Source organism: Balaenoptera acutorostrata, chromosome X, assembly GCF_949987535.1.
Source record: "Balaenoptera acutorostrata chromosome X, mBalAcu1.1, whole genome shotgun sequence".
Lineage (NCBI taxonomy): Eukaryota > Metazoa > Chordata > Mammalia > Artiodactyla > Balaenopteridae > Balaenoptera > Balaenoptera acutorostrata.
Window position 1 is genome coordinate 34,133,769 of NC_080085.1, and position 12,667 is coordinate 34,146,435.

The 12,667-nt window shown below is 40.4% G+C and overlaps 1 protein-coding gene and 1 long non-coding RNA gene across 2 annotated transcripts in view; both read right to left on the reverse strand.

Annotated features, from left to right (window-relative positions):
* The window catches only part of LOC130706367 (uncharacterized), a 106,291-nt gene that overhangs the window by 35,401 nt on the left and 58,223 nt on the right, over positions 1-12,667 (reverse strand). The gene's annotated exons all lie outside the window — the stretch shown is intronic.
* LOC103019185 (ferritin light chain-like) lies at positions 10,201-11,191 on the reverse strand. The gene has a single exon (XM_057537925.1). The coding sequence runs from the start codon at positions 10,870-10,872 to the stop codon at positions 10,333-10,335; it is 540 nt and encodes a 179-aa protein (XP_057393908.1). The 5' UTR covers positions 10,873-11,191; the 3' UTR covers positions 10,201-10,332.

The following is a 12,667-nucleotide window of genomic DNA, read 5'->3' on the forward strand; positions in this document are numbered from 1 at the left end:
GCAATGGTCTCAGCGCCCCCAAAATGTGACGATTTTATCTGAAAGTTGAAAGGCAGCCAAATCACTCGCCTAGCGGATACCAGAATAAAAGCAGCTTTGCATGGGAGTGGGAGCTTTTCAGGCTGAGTCTCCCCAGGACCATCAACACTGTGAATATAGACTGTTACCTACCTAGGGGCAAAGTCATGAGCAATGTATGGCACAAGGTTGTAGGGGCAGAAGGGTGAGGCACACTGTTTGGAGGATAAAGGGAGAACAGAATGGGTTCTTCCAGAAGTTTCTAGAGTCAATAGAGACTGTAACACATAATTTATTACTTCATCTTTGTCTTAGTTTGGGGTTTTGAAAAAGTGGACCCTCAGCAAGGATTTGGGCACAAGTAGTTTATTGGGAGAGGAGGTATGATCTCCAGAAACATGCTGAAGGAGGGAAGGAAGGAAGGAAGGAAAACCGATAAAAAGTGTATAAATGAAAGTGTTACTGCTGTGGGAAACCCAGGGCTCCATCTCACTGGGCACTTTCTGAGACATTGTGTAAAACATGTCTCAGAATTGTCCTACTGAGAGCTGAGGACACTGAGATATTTATACACTAATTCCCACCCCTTATCAGTTCAAGGTCACTATGAGGAAAGGGCGAAAGTTAACACGGCACTTCTGAAATCTCCCACATGCAGACCAAGCAAGCTCCTCCGCCCAGAGAGTGCCCTCTGGCAAAGAGTTGTATGGGAACTATTTACAAGCAATTTCCAGGGTAGAGGAAGAGGATGCGGGTGCTCTAATTCTATATTGCTTGTGCTACTCTCTGGTTGTTTTTTTATGTGTGAGTTTCATTTCACCAACAGGAATGTAAACTCGTTGAATGCATGGGCCACAGCTTATAGTATTTATATTGCTTCCCCCATGAATTCTGGCAATCTCCTTGCTACTGGGAGATTAAATCCACTAAGCCCACCATGACCTGGGCCTTCCCCAGACGCCCTCTCCAGACTTCTCTTTGCAGTCCACTCTCTCATTCCAAGCGCTCCAGTCACTCGAGTTACTTCACGTGCCTCCTCTCTGTCTAGAATACCTCTTCTTCCCCTGTCCAATTGGTCAACACTGATCGTCTTTCGAGATCAGCTAAATAACTTTTCTTTCATAAAAGTGTTTCATGTTCCACCCAAGTAGAGTAATCCTGCCCTTTTTGCAAACCACTACCTGGCTCTTACTTCCACCATACAATTTACACACTGTACTGAAGCTTATGTTTTTCTGTGTTAGTCTTGCCTACCAGAGTGTGAGCTCATTGAGAAAGTAAACTATGTCTTAAATATTTCTTTATCTGCAGCACTTAGCTCAGTGCCTGGTATAGAGTAAATGCTTAATAAATATTTTTGAATGAACAAATGAACATGACCAATAAATACTTCCTGATTAGATGAAACAAGAGGCTGAACATACCTGCTTTAGGTACTTCTAATACAACTATCGAGTATTTGTAGATTGAATGAAGAATATTCCCCAGAACAGCATGTCCTTGCCCTTCAGTCAAAGACAACCAAGAACACACCCGTAGTTTAAAAAGTTGCAATTTTACTCATTGCAGACAAAGAACACACATCATGAGGGACTGTGGGGTGTCTCAGTAAGAGTATGGAGAAAGAAACTATTATAGGATTTGGGCTTTGGATAGATGATTTGGGGGAGGGACCAAGGAAGCAGAGATCTGCTCTAGATTAGATGCTGTCAGAAAGTGGGGGCAATGCTATGATTGGGTATTTTGTAAGAGGCACAGTGACTTTGATTCTGTCTGTGCTTAGACAATATTATGAAGTAACCTTGTTCTGTTTCATTTTATTATGGTCTCAGAGTAACTTTATCTGAATTTGGTATTCTGTGAGATTGTTTATGTCCAACAGAACAAAATGGCCTGGCTGTGAATGTCTGACCAGCTTGTAATAATACCGAGGTCTAGTTGTGAACATCAGGTACGTTTTGAACATCAGGGAATGCATTTTTTGAGATGATGAGCAAAGAGAAAGGCCCAAAAGAAAGCTTATAGTATGTATATGTGCTGATAGCGTTCACAAGTGTGGAATGAGAGCTGAAAAGAAGGGGAATAAAAGTGAAAATCCTGCTCTATAACCTTTTCAGGTTGACAGGAGTTTTAAATTCTGAAGCACTGCATAGTATTAAAGGCATATAATGGCTCAAAGAATTTTTTTCACCAGAAAAGCAAGTAGCACAGATTCTTCTTTGAAGATATAAAACCATAAGGTCTGGAAAATTAGAATACTTAATCCAGCAGCAATATCACTTGCGTAGTGATAAAGTAATAGGATTTCCTTTTCCTTGCCTCCCTGTTCTGGCTACTCTCTTTTTGAAAAAAAATATTGTTGACATCCTTTATGGGGGTGAGGGTTAGATAAGAAATCTGAAAGTATATAATTTATGTTCAGGAAGAAAAAAAGAATTTGGAATTTTCTGGTAGTTAAATTGGTTATGAAGTCCTGTGACTAGAAAGCTAGGTCCACAGGGCCATTTGAAAGCCATTACAATATTCATTCAATAAATTATTTTTGAGCACTTAGTATAACTTAGGTACTATGCTAAATGTAGTAATTACAGGTCTAAATTATCTGGATTGACTTTTAGGGAAAACTTTTTATTTAGATATAAATTCAAACTTACAGGAAAGTTGCAGCAATAGTTTACCCTTCATACAGATTCACCAATTGTTCTTCCTAACCATTTTTGAATAAGTTAGAGAAATTGTGCTCAGCTATACCCCTAAATACCTTGGTGTATGTTTTCTGAAAGCAAGGACATTCTCCTACCGAACTATCATGAAATTATACAAATCAGGAAATTTAACATTGATACAATACCATTATCTAATCCATGGTCCATATTAAAATTTTATAAATTGTCTCAATGTCCTTTATAGATTTTTACCCCTACACAGGTCCCATCTGAGATCATGAATTTAGTTGTCATGCTTTTTAGTCTTCCTTAACCTGGGACAATTCCTTAGTCTTTCTCTGCTTTTCTTTCTTTTTTTATTAAAGCATAGTTGATTTATAATGTTGTGTTAGTTTCAGGTGTACATCAAAGTGGTTCAGTTATATATATCTTCTTTTTCCAAATCTTTTCCATTATAGATTATTACAAGGTTATTACAAGATATTGAACATAGTTCCCTGTGCTATACAGTAGGTCCTTGTTGTTTCTTATTATCTATTTCATATACAGTAGTGTGTATCTGTTAATCCCAAACTCCTAATTTCTTGACCTTCACACTTTTGAGAATTATAGGCTAGATATTTTGTAGCATGCCATTCAATTTGGCTCTGATGTTTTCTCATTATTAGATTCAGGGTGTGAATTTTTAGCAGGGATATGTACTTGATTTTAAATCCCAGAATAGCTGCCTCTACCCACGTCTCCCACACTTTGACCTGATACCTCGTTCAGGAGAGGGCCCTTTGAGGTCTCCTGATGAAATCCAGACTTTTCTCTGCTTCCTCTTATGATCCCTAATTTAGCCATCAGAATTGATAAAATCCTGAAGAGTATATATGCTTCTTGGGGACTTTATACTCAGCTGAAAACTTATATTAATTCAAAACTGCTTCCTAATGTGTGCCTCCTCCCACTCCGATGAATTAGTGCCTGCTTCATTATTATTATGAAGAATAAATTATTCATCAAGGTGGATAAATGGCTTATGGGGATAAATAACATGACATAAATGTAGTAAAAATGAATGTGGTCTTTTTCTAAATAAGTAGCATTTTTAACCTAACCCTCTAAGACTGTATATCTCTTTGGAGAGAGTCAACCACATAGTACTCCAAAAGTAAGAGCTTTAAACAGGCCCGACGGTAAGGAAGTTCAAGGCCTCAGTGACACCTGGAGTTTTTTTTTTTTTTTTTTTTTAAACATCTTTATTGAAGTATAATTGTCTTACAATAGTGTGTTAGCTTCTGCTTTATAACAAAGTGAATCAGTTATACATATACAATATGTTCCCATTTCTCTTCCCTCTTGCATCTCCCTCCCTCCCACCCTCCCCATCCCACCCCTCTAGGTGGTCACAAAGCACCGAGCTGATCTCCCTGTGCTGTGCGGCTGCTTCCCACTAGTTATCTATTTTACATTTGGTAGTGTATATATGTCCATGACACTCTCTTACCCTGTCACATCTCACCCCACCCCCTCCCCATATCCTCAAGTCCATTCTCTAGTAGGTCTGTGTCTTTATTCCTGTCTTGCCACTAGGTTCTTCATGGCCTTTTTTTTTTTTTCCCCTTAGATTCCGTATATATGTGTTAGCATACTGTATTTGTTTTTCTCTTTCTGACTTACTTCACTCTGTATGACAGACTCTAACTCCATCCACCTCATTACAAATACCTCCATTTCATTTCTTTTTATGGCTGAGTAATATTCCATTGTATATATGTGCCACATCTTCTTCATCCATTCATCTGTCGATGGACATTTAGGTTGCTTCCATGTCCTGGCTATTGTAAATAGAGCTGCAATGAACATTTTGGTACATGACTCTTTTTGACCTATGGTTTTCTCAGGGTATATGCCCAGTAGTGGGATTGCTGGGTCATATGGTAGTTCTATTTGTAGTTTTTTAAGGAACCTCCATACTGTTCTCCATAGTGGCTGTATCAATTTACATTCCCACCAACAGTGCAAGAGTGTTCCCTTTCCTCCACACCCTCTCCAGCATTTATTGTTTCTAGATTTTTTGATGATGGCCATTCTGACCGGTGTGAGATGATATCTCATTGTAGTTTTGATTTGCATTTCTCTAATGATTAATGATGTTGAGCATTCTTTCATGTGTCTGTAGGCCATCTGTATATCTTCTTTGGAGAAATGTCTATTTAGATCTTCTGCCCATTTTTGGATTGGGTTGTTCGTTTTTTTGTCATTGAGCTGCATGAGCTGCTTGTAAATCTTGGAGATTAATCCTTTGTCAGTTGCTTCATTTGCAAATATTTTCTCCCATTCTGAGGGTTGTCTTTTGGTCTTGTTTATGGTTTCCTTTGCTGTGCAAAAGCTTTTAAGTTTCATTAGGTCCCATTTGTTTATTTGTGTTCTTATTTCCATTTCTCTGGGAGCTGGGTCAAAAAGAATCTTGCTGTGATGTATGTCATAGAGTGTTCTGCCTATGTTTTCCTCTAAGAGTTTGATAGTGTCTGCCCTTACACTTAGGTCTTTAATCCATTTTGAGTTTATTTTTGAGCATGGTGTCAGGGAGTGTTCTAATTTCATACTTTTACATGTACCTGTCCAATTTTCCCAGCACCACTTATTGAAGAGGCTGTCTTTTCTCCACTGTATATGCTTGCCTCCTTTATCAAAGATAAGTTGACCATATGTGTGTGGGTTTATCTCTGGGCTTTCTATCCTGTTCCATTGATCTATATTTCTGTTTTTGTGCCAGTACCAAACTGTCTTGATTACTGAAGCTTTGTAATATAGTCTGAAGTCAGGGAGCCTGATTCCCCCAGCTCCATTTTTCGTTCTCAAGATGGCTTTGGCTATTCGGGGTCTTTTGTGTTTCCATACAAATTGTGAAATTTTTTGTTCTAGTTCTGTGAAAAATGCCAGTGGTAGTTTGATAGGGATTGCATTGAATCTGTAGATTGCTTTGGGAAGTAGAGTCATTTTCACAATGTTGATTCTTCCAATCCAGGAACATGGTATATCTCTCCATCTATTTGTATCATCTTTAATTTCTTTCATCAGTGTCTTATAATTTTCTGCATACAGGTCTTTTGTCTCCTTAGGTAGGTTTATTCCTAGATATTTTATTCTTTTTGTTGCAATGGTAAATGGGAGTGTTTTCTTAATTTCACTTTCAGATTTTTCGTCATTAGTGTATAGAAATACAAGAGATTTCTGTGCATTAATTTTGTATCCTGCTACTTTACCAAATTCATTGATTAGCTCTAGGAGTTTTCTGGTAGCATCTTTAGGATTCTCTATGTATAGTATCATGTCATCTGCAAATAGTGACAGCTTTACTTCTTCTTTTCCGATTTGGATTCCTTTTATTTCTTTGTCTTCTCTGATTGCTGTGGCTAGGACTTCCAGAACTATGTTGAATAATAGTGGTGAGAGTGGGCAACCTTGTCTTGTTCCTGATCTTAGTGGAAATGGTTTCAGTTTTTCACCATTGAGGACAATGTTGGCTGTGGGTTTGTCATATATGGCCTTTATTATGTTGAGGAAAGTTCCCTCTATGCCTACTTTCTGCAGGGCTTTTATCATAAATGGGTGTTGAATTTTGTCGAAAGCTTTCTCTGCATCTATTGAGATGATCATATGGTTTTTCTCCTTCAATTTGTTAATATGGTGTATCACATTGATTGATTTGCGTATATTGAAGAATCCTTGCATTCCTGGGATAAACCCCACTTGATCATGGTGTATGATCCTTTTAATGTGCTGTTGGATTCTGTTTGCTAGTATTTTGTTGAGGATTTTTGCATCTATGTTCATCAGTGATATTGGCCTGTAGTTTTCTTTCTTTGTGACATCTTTGTCTGGTTTTGGTATCACCTGGAGTTTTGACTGTGCCTATTCAGTCCCTGCTCCCTCAAGCTAACATATCCAAGGCTACCACGAAGTGTAAGGAGGAGGATGTGTGGGCGAAAAGAGTGGGCAGAGAAGACTCCCAAGAATTGGAAACTATGCAAAGAGTAGCAGCCGGCAGCAGCTAATTAGCTTCTGAAATGACCCCTTTGTGTGGCTTGTCCTTCCTGAGAGAGAGGTTAAGATGCTGTCATGCCTGCTTTTAGCAGGATGGTAATTAAAACATTTAATCCCAGGTCCTAAATAAGGTGGCTCCGCTTATTTGGCTAAAGAGAGAGTGGTCTTTCTTCATTTTTTTTCCCCCTCCTGCATACTGAATGTCACATGCAAGAAATGAGCAAATTCCTACATTTCACTTCTACACATAGGGCCTGTTTAGAGGGAGGAATGATCATTAAGGAGGATTCTACAATCTAAAGGTATCTATTTTCCTGAAACTGAGAAGCAAGCTTATTTTGAGATGTTACTATCATAGCTCTTTACTAAGCTCTACTGGGATATAAAATCAGCTGATAAAAAAAGCTAACAATTATTGTGCATTTAGCATGTGCTGGGCCATGACTTAGGTATCTTACATGGCTCATCCCATTTAATCCTCCCTAAAAGCTATGAGTTGGATAGTATCGCCTTTATTATGATCATGTCCACTTTTTCAGAGGAGGAAGCTGGGACCAAGAAAGGTGAAGAGACTAGACCAAATGAGTTAGAGGCAGGATCTGAACACAAGGAGTCTGGCCCAGAGCCCATTGCTCAACCACTATGCTTTCTGCCTTTCAGACTCCAACTAAGAGAAGGAGATGAATCCATGTCAGATGACTGGTTTGGGTTGGTCAGGGAAGATTTCACAGAAGAAGGCAGATTGGAACTAGGCTGAAAAGTAGACTGAGTTTGATTTGGTGAAGAGGAGTATGAAGGGCTTTCCAGGTGAAGGGAACCCCATGAAAACTGCTGGTACTGGGACAGCAAACTGAGCACTTTGGCTATGGCAGAGAGCTGCTGCAGTTGTCTGCAGGATTCCTAGGCCTCACACTTCTATAAAAGAGAGGAAACTTCCACTCTGGTCCCTAACAGGGGGTTACTGGAGTGAATGTGGAGAACTGTGAGAGCCGGATGGGTTTTTTTTTTTTGGTGCACACTAGCCACAGTACAGGGTCACTGTAATAATAAAGCAATGGGGCCTGCCATGTCCTCCCCACTTCCCTTGGGCCACCAGCATTGTTCTAGATTCCAGTCTCCATGGGGTTAGCAGAAAAGGCTAGCCAGTCCAGCCTGGCTTCTGCTCTGTTTCAACTTTTGTTCCTGAAACTGGGTGGTTGAGTTTAATTCAGAATGCGGCAATAGGAAGCCCTAACACATTCTACCACCAATAAAGCTATCTTGATTTCCATCTGGCTTCCTGTGTCCGTTCTAATTGATTTGAACTTGGATGAAAGGAAAGCAATGGGTATTCCCCAAACTTCCAACAATAGGGAAGTAGTGGAAAATTCGATTTAAAAAGTAGATTAGACATGACAGACCAAGGAGAGCCTTCAAGGCTGGTATAAGGAATTTAGTCATAGCCTAAAGGAATCAGTTATTATAATTCTGTGCGAGTGCACTAACACACACACACACACACACACACACACACACTCACATATATGTACAGTGGTTAGCAACAGAGAAAATCACTGTGGTATTTGTTTCCAAATTAATCTCTAGAAGTTTAATGTCATCAAATCCCCATTTTCCACAAATATATTTGCCAAGAAACTTAGTCATTTTTAAAAGCTAAACTAATATTTTATCCATATGTCTTTGAATCGTTTGTCTGCCCAGCCAGTTGCTATTTTTCAATAATTATTTGATTGCCAAAGAATATTTCAGCCTATTTGGGAGACTTTAATAAAGCTTTCTCCTACAGCCCCATTCTTGATATTAAAAGACACTCGTAAGTAAATATGAGTAATATTACTCATAAGTAAATATGGTCTGATAAATATGTCATTGTTTGGAAACAAATGTTTGTATCCTTCTTCCTAAATAATCTACCAAATATAGTCTTTCAATTAGTCTCATAGTTATTAGGTGGTTTTTTTTCCTCATTCAGATTTATGTGTTTATATGAGTGCTAATTTGAAAATAATTTTGATTTTAAGTTTTAATCCAAAGGTGAAAATTGTTTACTGCTTCCTTATATCTCTTACTGCCAACTATCAGCAAATGGGCAAAACTCTTTTCTGTAGGAGTAATTTTTCCATTATATTCTTTTTTATTATCAAAGGACTTTGCATGAAAACAGGAAGATAAGGTTTTCTCCTTAACTGAGTAAAACAAGTGTCGCAATCTCTGTAAAATATTCTTCTATGCCTCTAACCCTGGTAAGATAAAAGAAATGATAGTATGCCTTTGGTCTTCCTGCTCCGGGAAGGAAAGTTGCTGTAGGAAAAGAACTGATTCTTTTCCACTTCTGTGGTTTGAGAACAAGTTATAACTCCAGCTTTTCCAAGTGCAAGGAAAATAATGCACAATTATTAGATTGCTATTTGTGGGACACAAATGCACGGATTTAGCAGGAAAACAACTCACCAGAAAAATGAAACACATTTTTTTAAAAGAATGATATATTTTACTGCTGCTTCTCCTTCTCTTGGCTTCTGGAATGTAACCTCCATCTGACCTACCTCAATTCTAATCATTTTGGCTCTCTTAGTGCTTCCTTAAAGTTATCTTCTCTTTTCTCTAAAATGAATACAGAGGCATTTTAAAATGTGCATTTTAAAAGTTTATTTATCTGATAATACATAACCTGTTCCAGAAGGGGTTTAAGGTGGCTTGAAAGAATCCATAAAATACACTAAGCACTTAGAAGAACCAGGAACGAAGCGTATGCAAAATGCTTATACAATCTTACTTGTTTACTCTGGGTGGACCACAAATTTGGCTCTAAGCTTTTTAGCAGGCAGTCAAATAAGGAAACTTAATTAGTTACATCATTTACAGTGCCCGTAAAACAAAAACAAACCAATGACCTAAGCGAAGCACCGTTATTCCTAATATTAAGACCAGAAAGAAATTGCTCTTGAGAGGCTTCATAAAGAGGTCAGTGTATGATGTTAATAAAGTGTTCTCAGTAGCAACCTAATGGGAGACACAAAGATGAATTTCACTGGGCTCTCCCTTCAATACAGGCAGATGGCATCACACCAACGTGAAAATCAGGAAAAGCAAGTTTATCACGAGTTTGGGGGGTTGAGGGGGGAACACAATGTGATACGGTCAAGGTACTCAGCTCTCTGCTCTGCTCGGAGAAGCCAAAGATACATTTTAGAACAACAGAGTTGAATCCAGTACCCAGAATGACTCCAGAGAAGTCATGAAACCCCTAAAATTCTACGCAACATTTTCTGAACAGGTGGGTTTCTTCTTCTTGACAGAGAAAACATAGTTTACCAGATACTCAACGTACCCAGGTGATAACGCAAAAGTTAGGAACCGTTTCTTTATAAACAATCTAGAGAATTAAACAGACTACAAATCTTTCATGCTATTCAGATACTTTTTTTTTTCCTTACAACCTAGCTTTTTTTTTCCCCTCTGCAAAAAGAACCTTTTTTGTTTCTATTTGGTGCCTCGGCTCGGGTGAAGGTTCCAGGGTGGTTAAAGAGTTGCCTCCTGGTGGAAGAAGAGGCTGGGGCGGAGATCTCGCCGGGGGAGGCAGAGGGGTCCCGCCGAGGCCGCCGCGAGGCTCCTAGTCGCGCGGGCAGGAGAGCCTTTCGAAGAGATACTCGCCCTGCCCGGCCAGGGGCCCGGCCTCGGGCCCGGCCAGCTTGTGCAGGTTGGTCAGCTGGTCGCCCATCTTCTTGAGGATCTTCATCTCCACCTGCAGGAAGCGGCTCTCCAGGAACTCGCAGAGCTGGGCGTCCACGCTCGCAGAACCCAGGGCATGCAGATCCAAGAGGACCTGGTTCAGGCTCTTCTCCAGGGCCATGGCAGCCTCCAGGGCATCCACGCTGGTGCTCCACTCCTCCGGCGACAGCTTCTGCCCGTCCTGGACCGGGGCGCAGCCGCCCCACTGCTTCTGCATCTTCCAGAGGAGCTGGGAGCCCTCGCGCTTCTCCTCAGCCAGCTCCCGGAAGAAGCAGCCCACGCCCGTCAGAGCCACCTTGTCGCCTTCGAAGTAACAGCTCAGGGAGAGGTAGGTGGACGAGGCCTGCAAGTGCAGGTTGATCAGGTGGCTGACGGCAGCCTCCACCTCAGCGGAGGAACTCTGCGGGATCTGGGCGCTCATGGTTAGGCAGCAGTGAAGAGCACTTCTCCACAAAGGGCCCGTTAGGCTGGTCCCGGAAGTGGAGGATAAGCCTCGAGGATTCTGCTGGAAGTTGTGACTAAAGGGGCGGGGCTAGAGGGTGGTGAGAGGCACGAGGGGGGAGGGGGAGGGAGAGGCAAGGCAGGGGTGCATCCAAATGCTGGTGAAGCAAGAGAGACCTGGGGGGCTGCTGGGCACACTGTCTCTCAGTCTAGCTTTTGGTAAGAGTTTAATTCTTTCTTTCCTAATTATTGGAAGGGAGTCTTTATCATTTTGCCCCATTTCTTACCATAATTCCAAGATGAGATAAGAATGTCCAAGGTTGGGCTTCCCTAGTGGCGCAGTGGTTGAGAATCTGCCTGACAATGCAGGGTACACGGGTTCGAGCCCTGGTCTGGGAGGATCCCACATGCAGCCCGTGAGCCACAATTGCTGAGCCTGCGCGTCTGGAGCCTGTGCTCCGCAACTCGAGAGGCCGCGATAGTGAGAGGTCCGCGCACCGCGATGAAGAGTGGCCCCCGCTTGCCGCAACTAGAGAAAGCCCTCGCACAGAAACGAAGACCCAACACAGCCATAAATAAATAAATAAAAATTAAAAAAAAATGTCCAAGGTAAGAAAGCCAGAAGTATTGATAGTGAACCTCCTCCAATCTTCAATTGTGACTTAACACCCCGTTGTTTCTTATTTTAGAGCCTGTATGAATAGATTTTTCCCCTGCTCCTGATCCCTTATGGAGAGGGTGACTATTGGTTCCACTTTGCCCAGAGCAGTCTTGTCCTGGTGCAATTATTAATAGTGTCCCCTAAATTAATTAATTAATTAATAACACCCCCTTTCACACTCAAAAGGGTCCTTGTTTGGAATATACATTACATAGTCACCTTACTGATTGAGAAGGATAAAATCCACACTATGTAATGTGAAATGGTAGAGTTTGCAAGACATTGAACTTGGGCATAATTCCTTTCTATTTTATTAATTTATCAGACAAGTAAGAGTCCCATCATAAATTTTCTACTATTCAGCCTTCATTTTTTTCATTTGTTGATGCATTTATTCCTTCTACTAAAAGTTCTCCTAAATACTGTTTATGTGCCAGGTGTTTTCTTAGGTACTGGTGGCTTCCTGTGATTACCCAGATATTCCACCATTAACTGAAACACGTCATGTGAATGGACACTAAAGATGACAATGTACATTTATAAATCCTACCAAAACAGAAAAACCCCATACAGGATGAGTTAGTTATTCTCCGTTAGAAGATGAAGGCAGAACTAGATGTTCTCATAGGGGCTTTTCCAGCTTCGTGATTCCATGCTTAGCATTTTATTTTCCTAAATACCACTTGCCTGGGGCTGTTTCATAATTAGAATGCTTTCATGTGTTTTCTATCAAACAGGAAGGCATATTCTATTCAGGGTAAACAATATTTGAACCCCAGAGAAGAGAATTTTGCTCTAAACTTTGGATCTAGTTCTAAATAAAAATAAAAACCCACCGTTTTGCAACCACTTTCAAATTTTACTGTGTTGTTGAAAACTGACACCTTAAAATTTAAAAAAGAGAGCTGCAGTCTCCCTTCACTGCTTAAGCTAAAATATGAACACATATCCTGTATCTAAATACAGGATATATTGTATATTGTTCATTTTGTTTTGTTTTTTTTTTCATTAAAGGCTGTCGTTCCAAAGTGTTCTCATATTGCATTTGAGGTTTGCAAAAACTGTTAGAATTACGGAATAGCACCTTTTTCAGTCCTGGAGGGAATTAACTGGG

What these genes read in the sequence shown, in the direction of transcription:
- LOC103019185 (XM_057537925.1), bottom strand. Translation starts at nt 10,872, where the DNA reads ATGAGCGCCCAGATCCCGCAGAGTTCCTCCGCTGAGGTGGAGGCTGCC.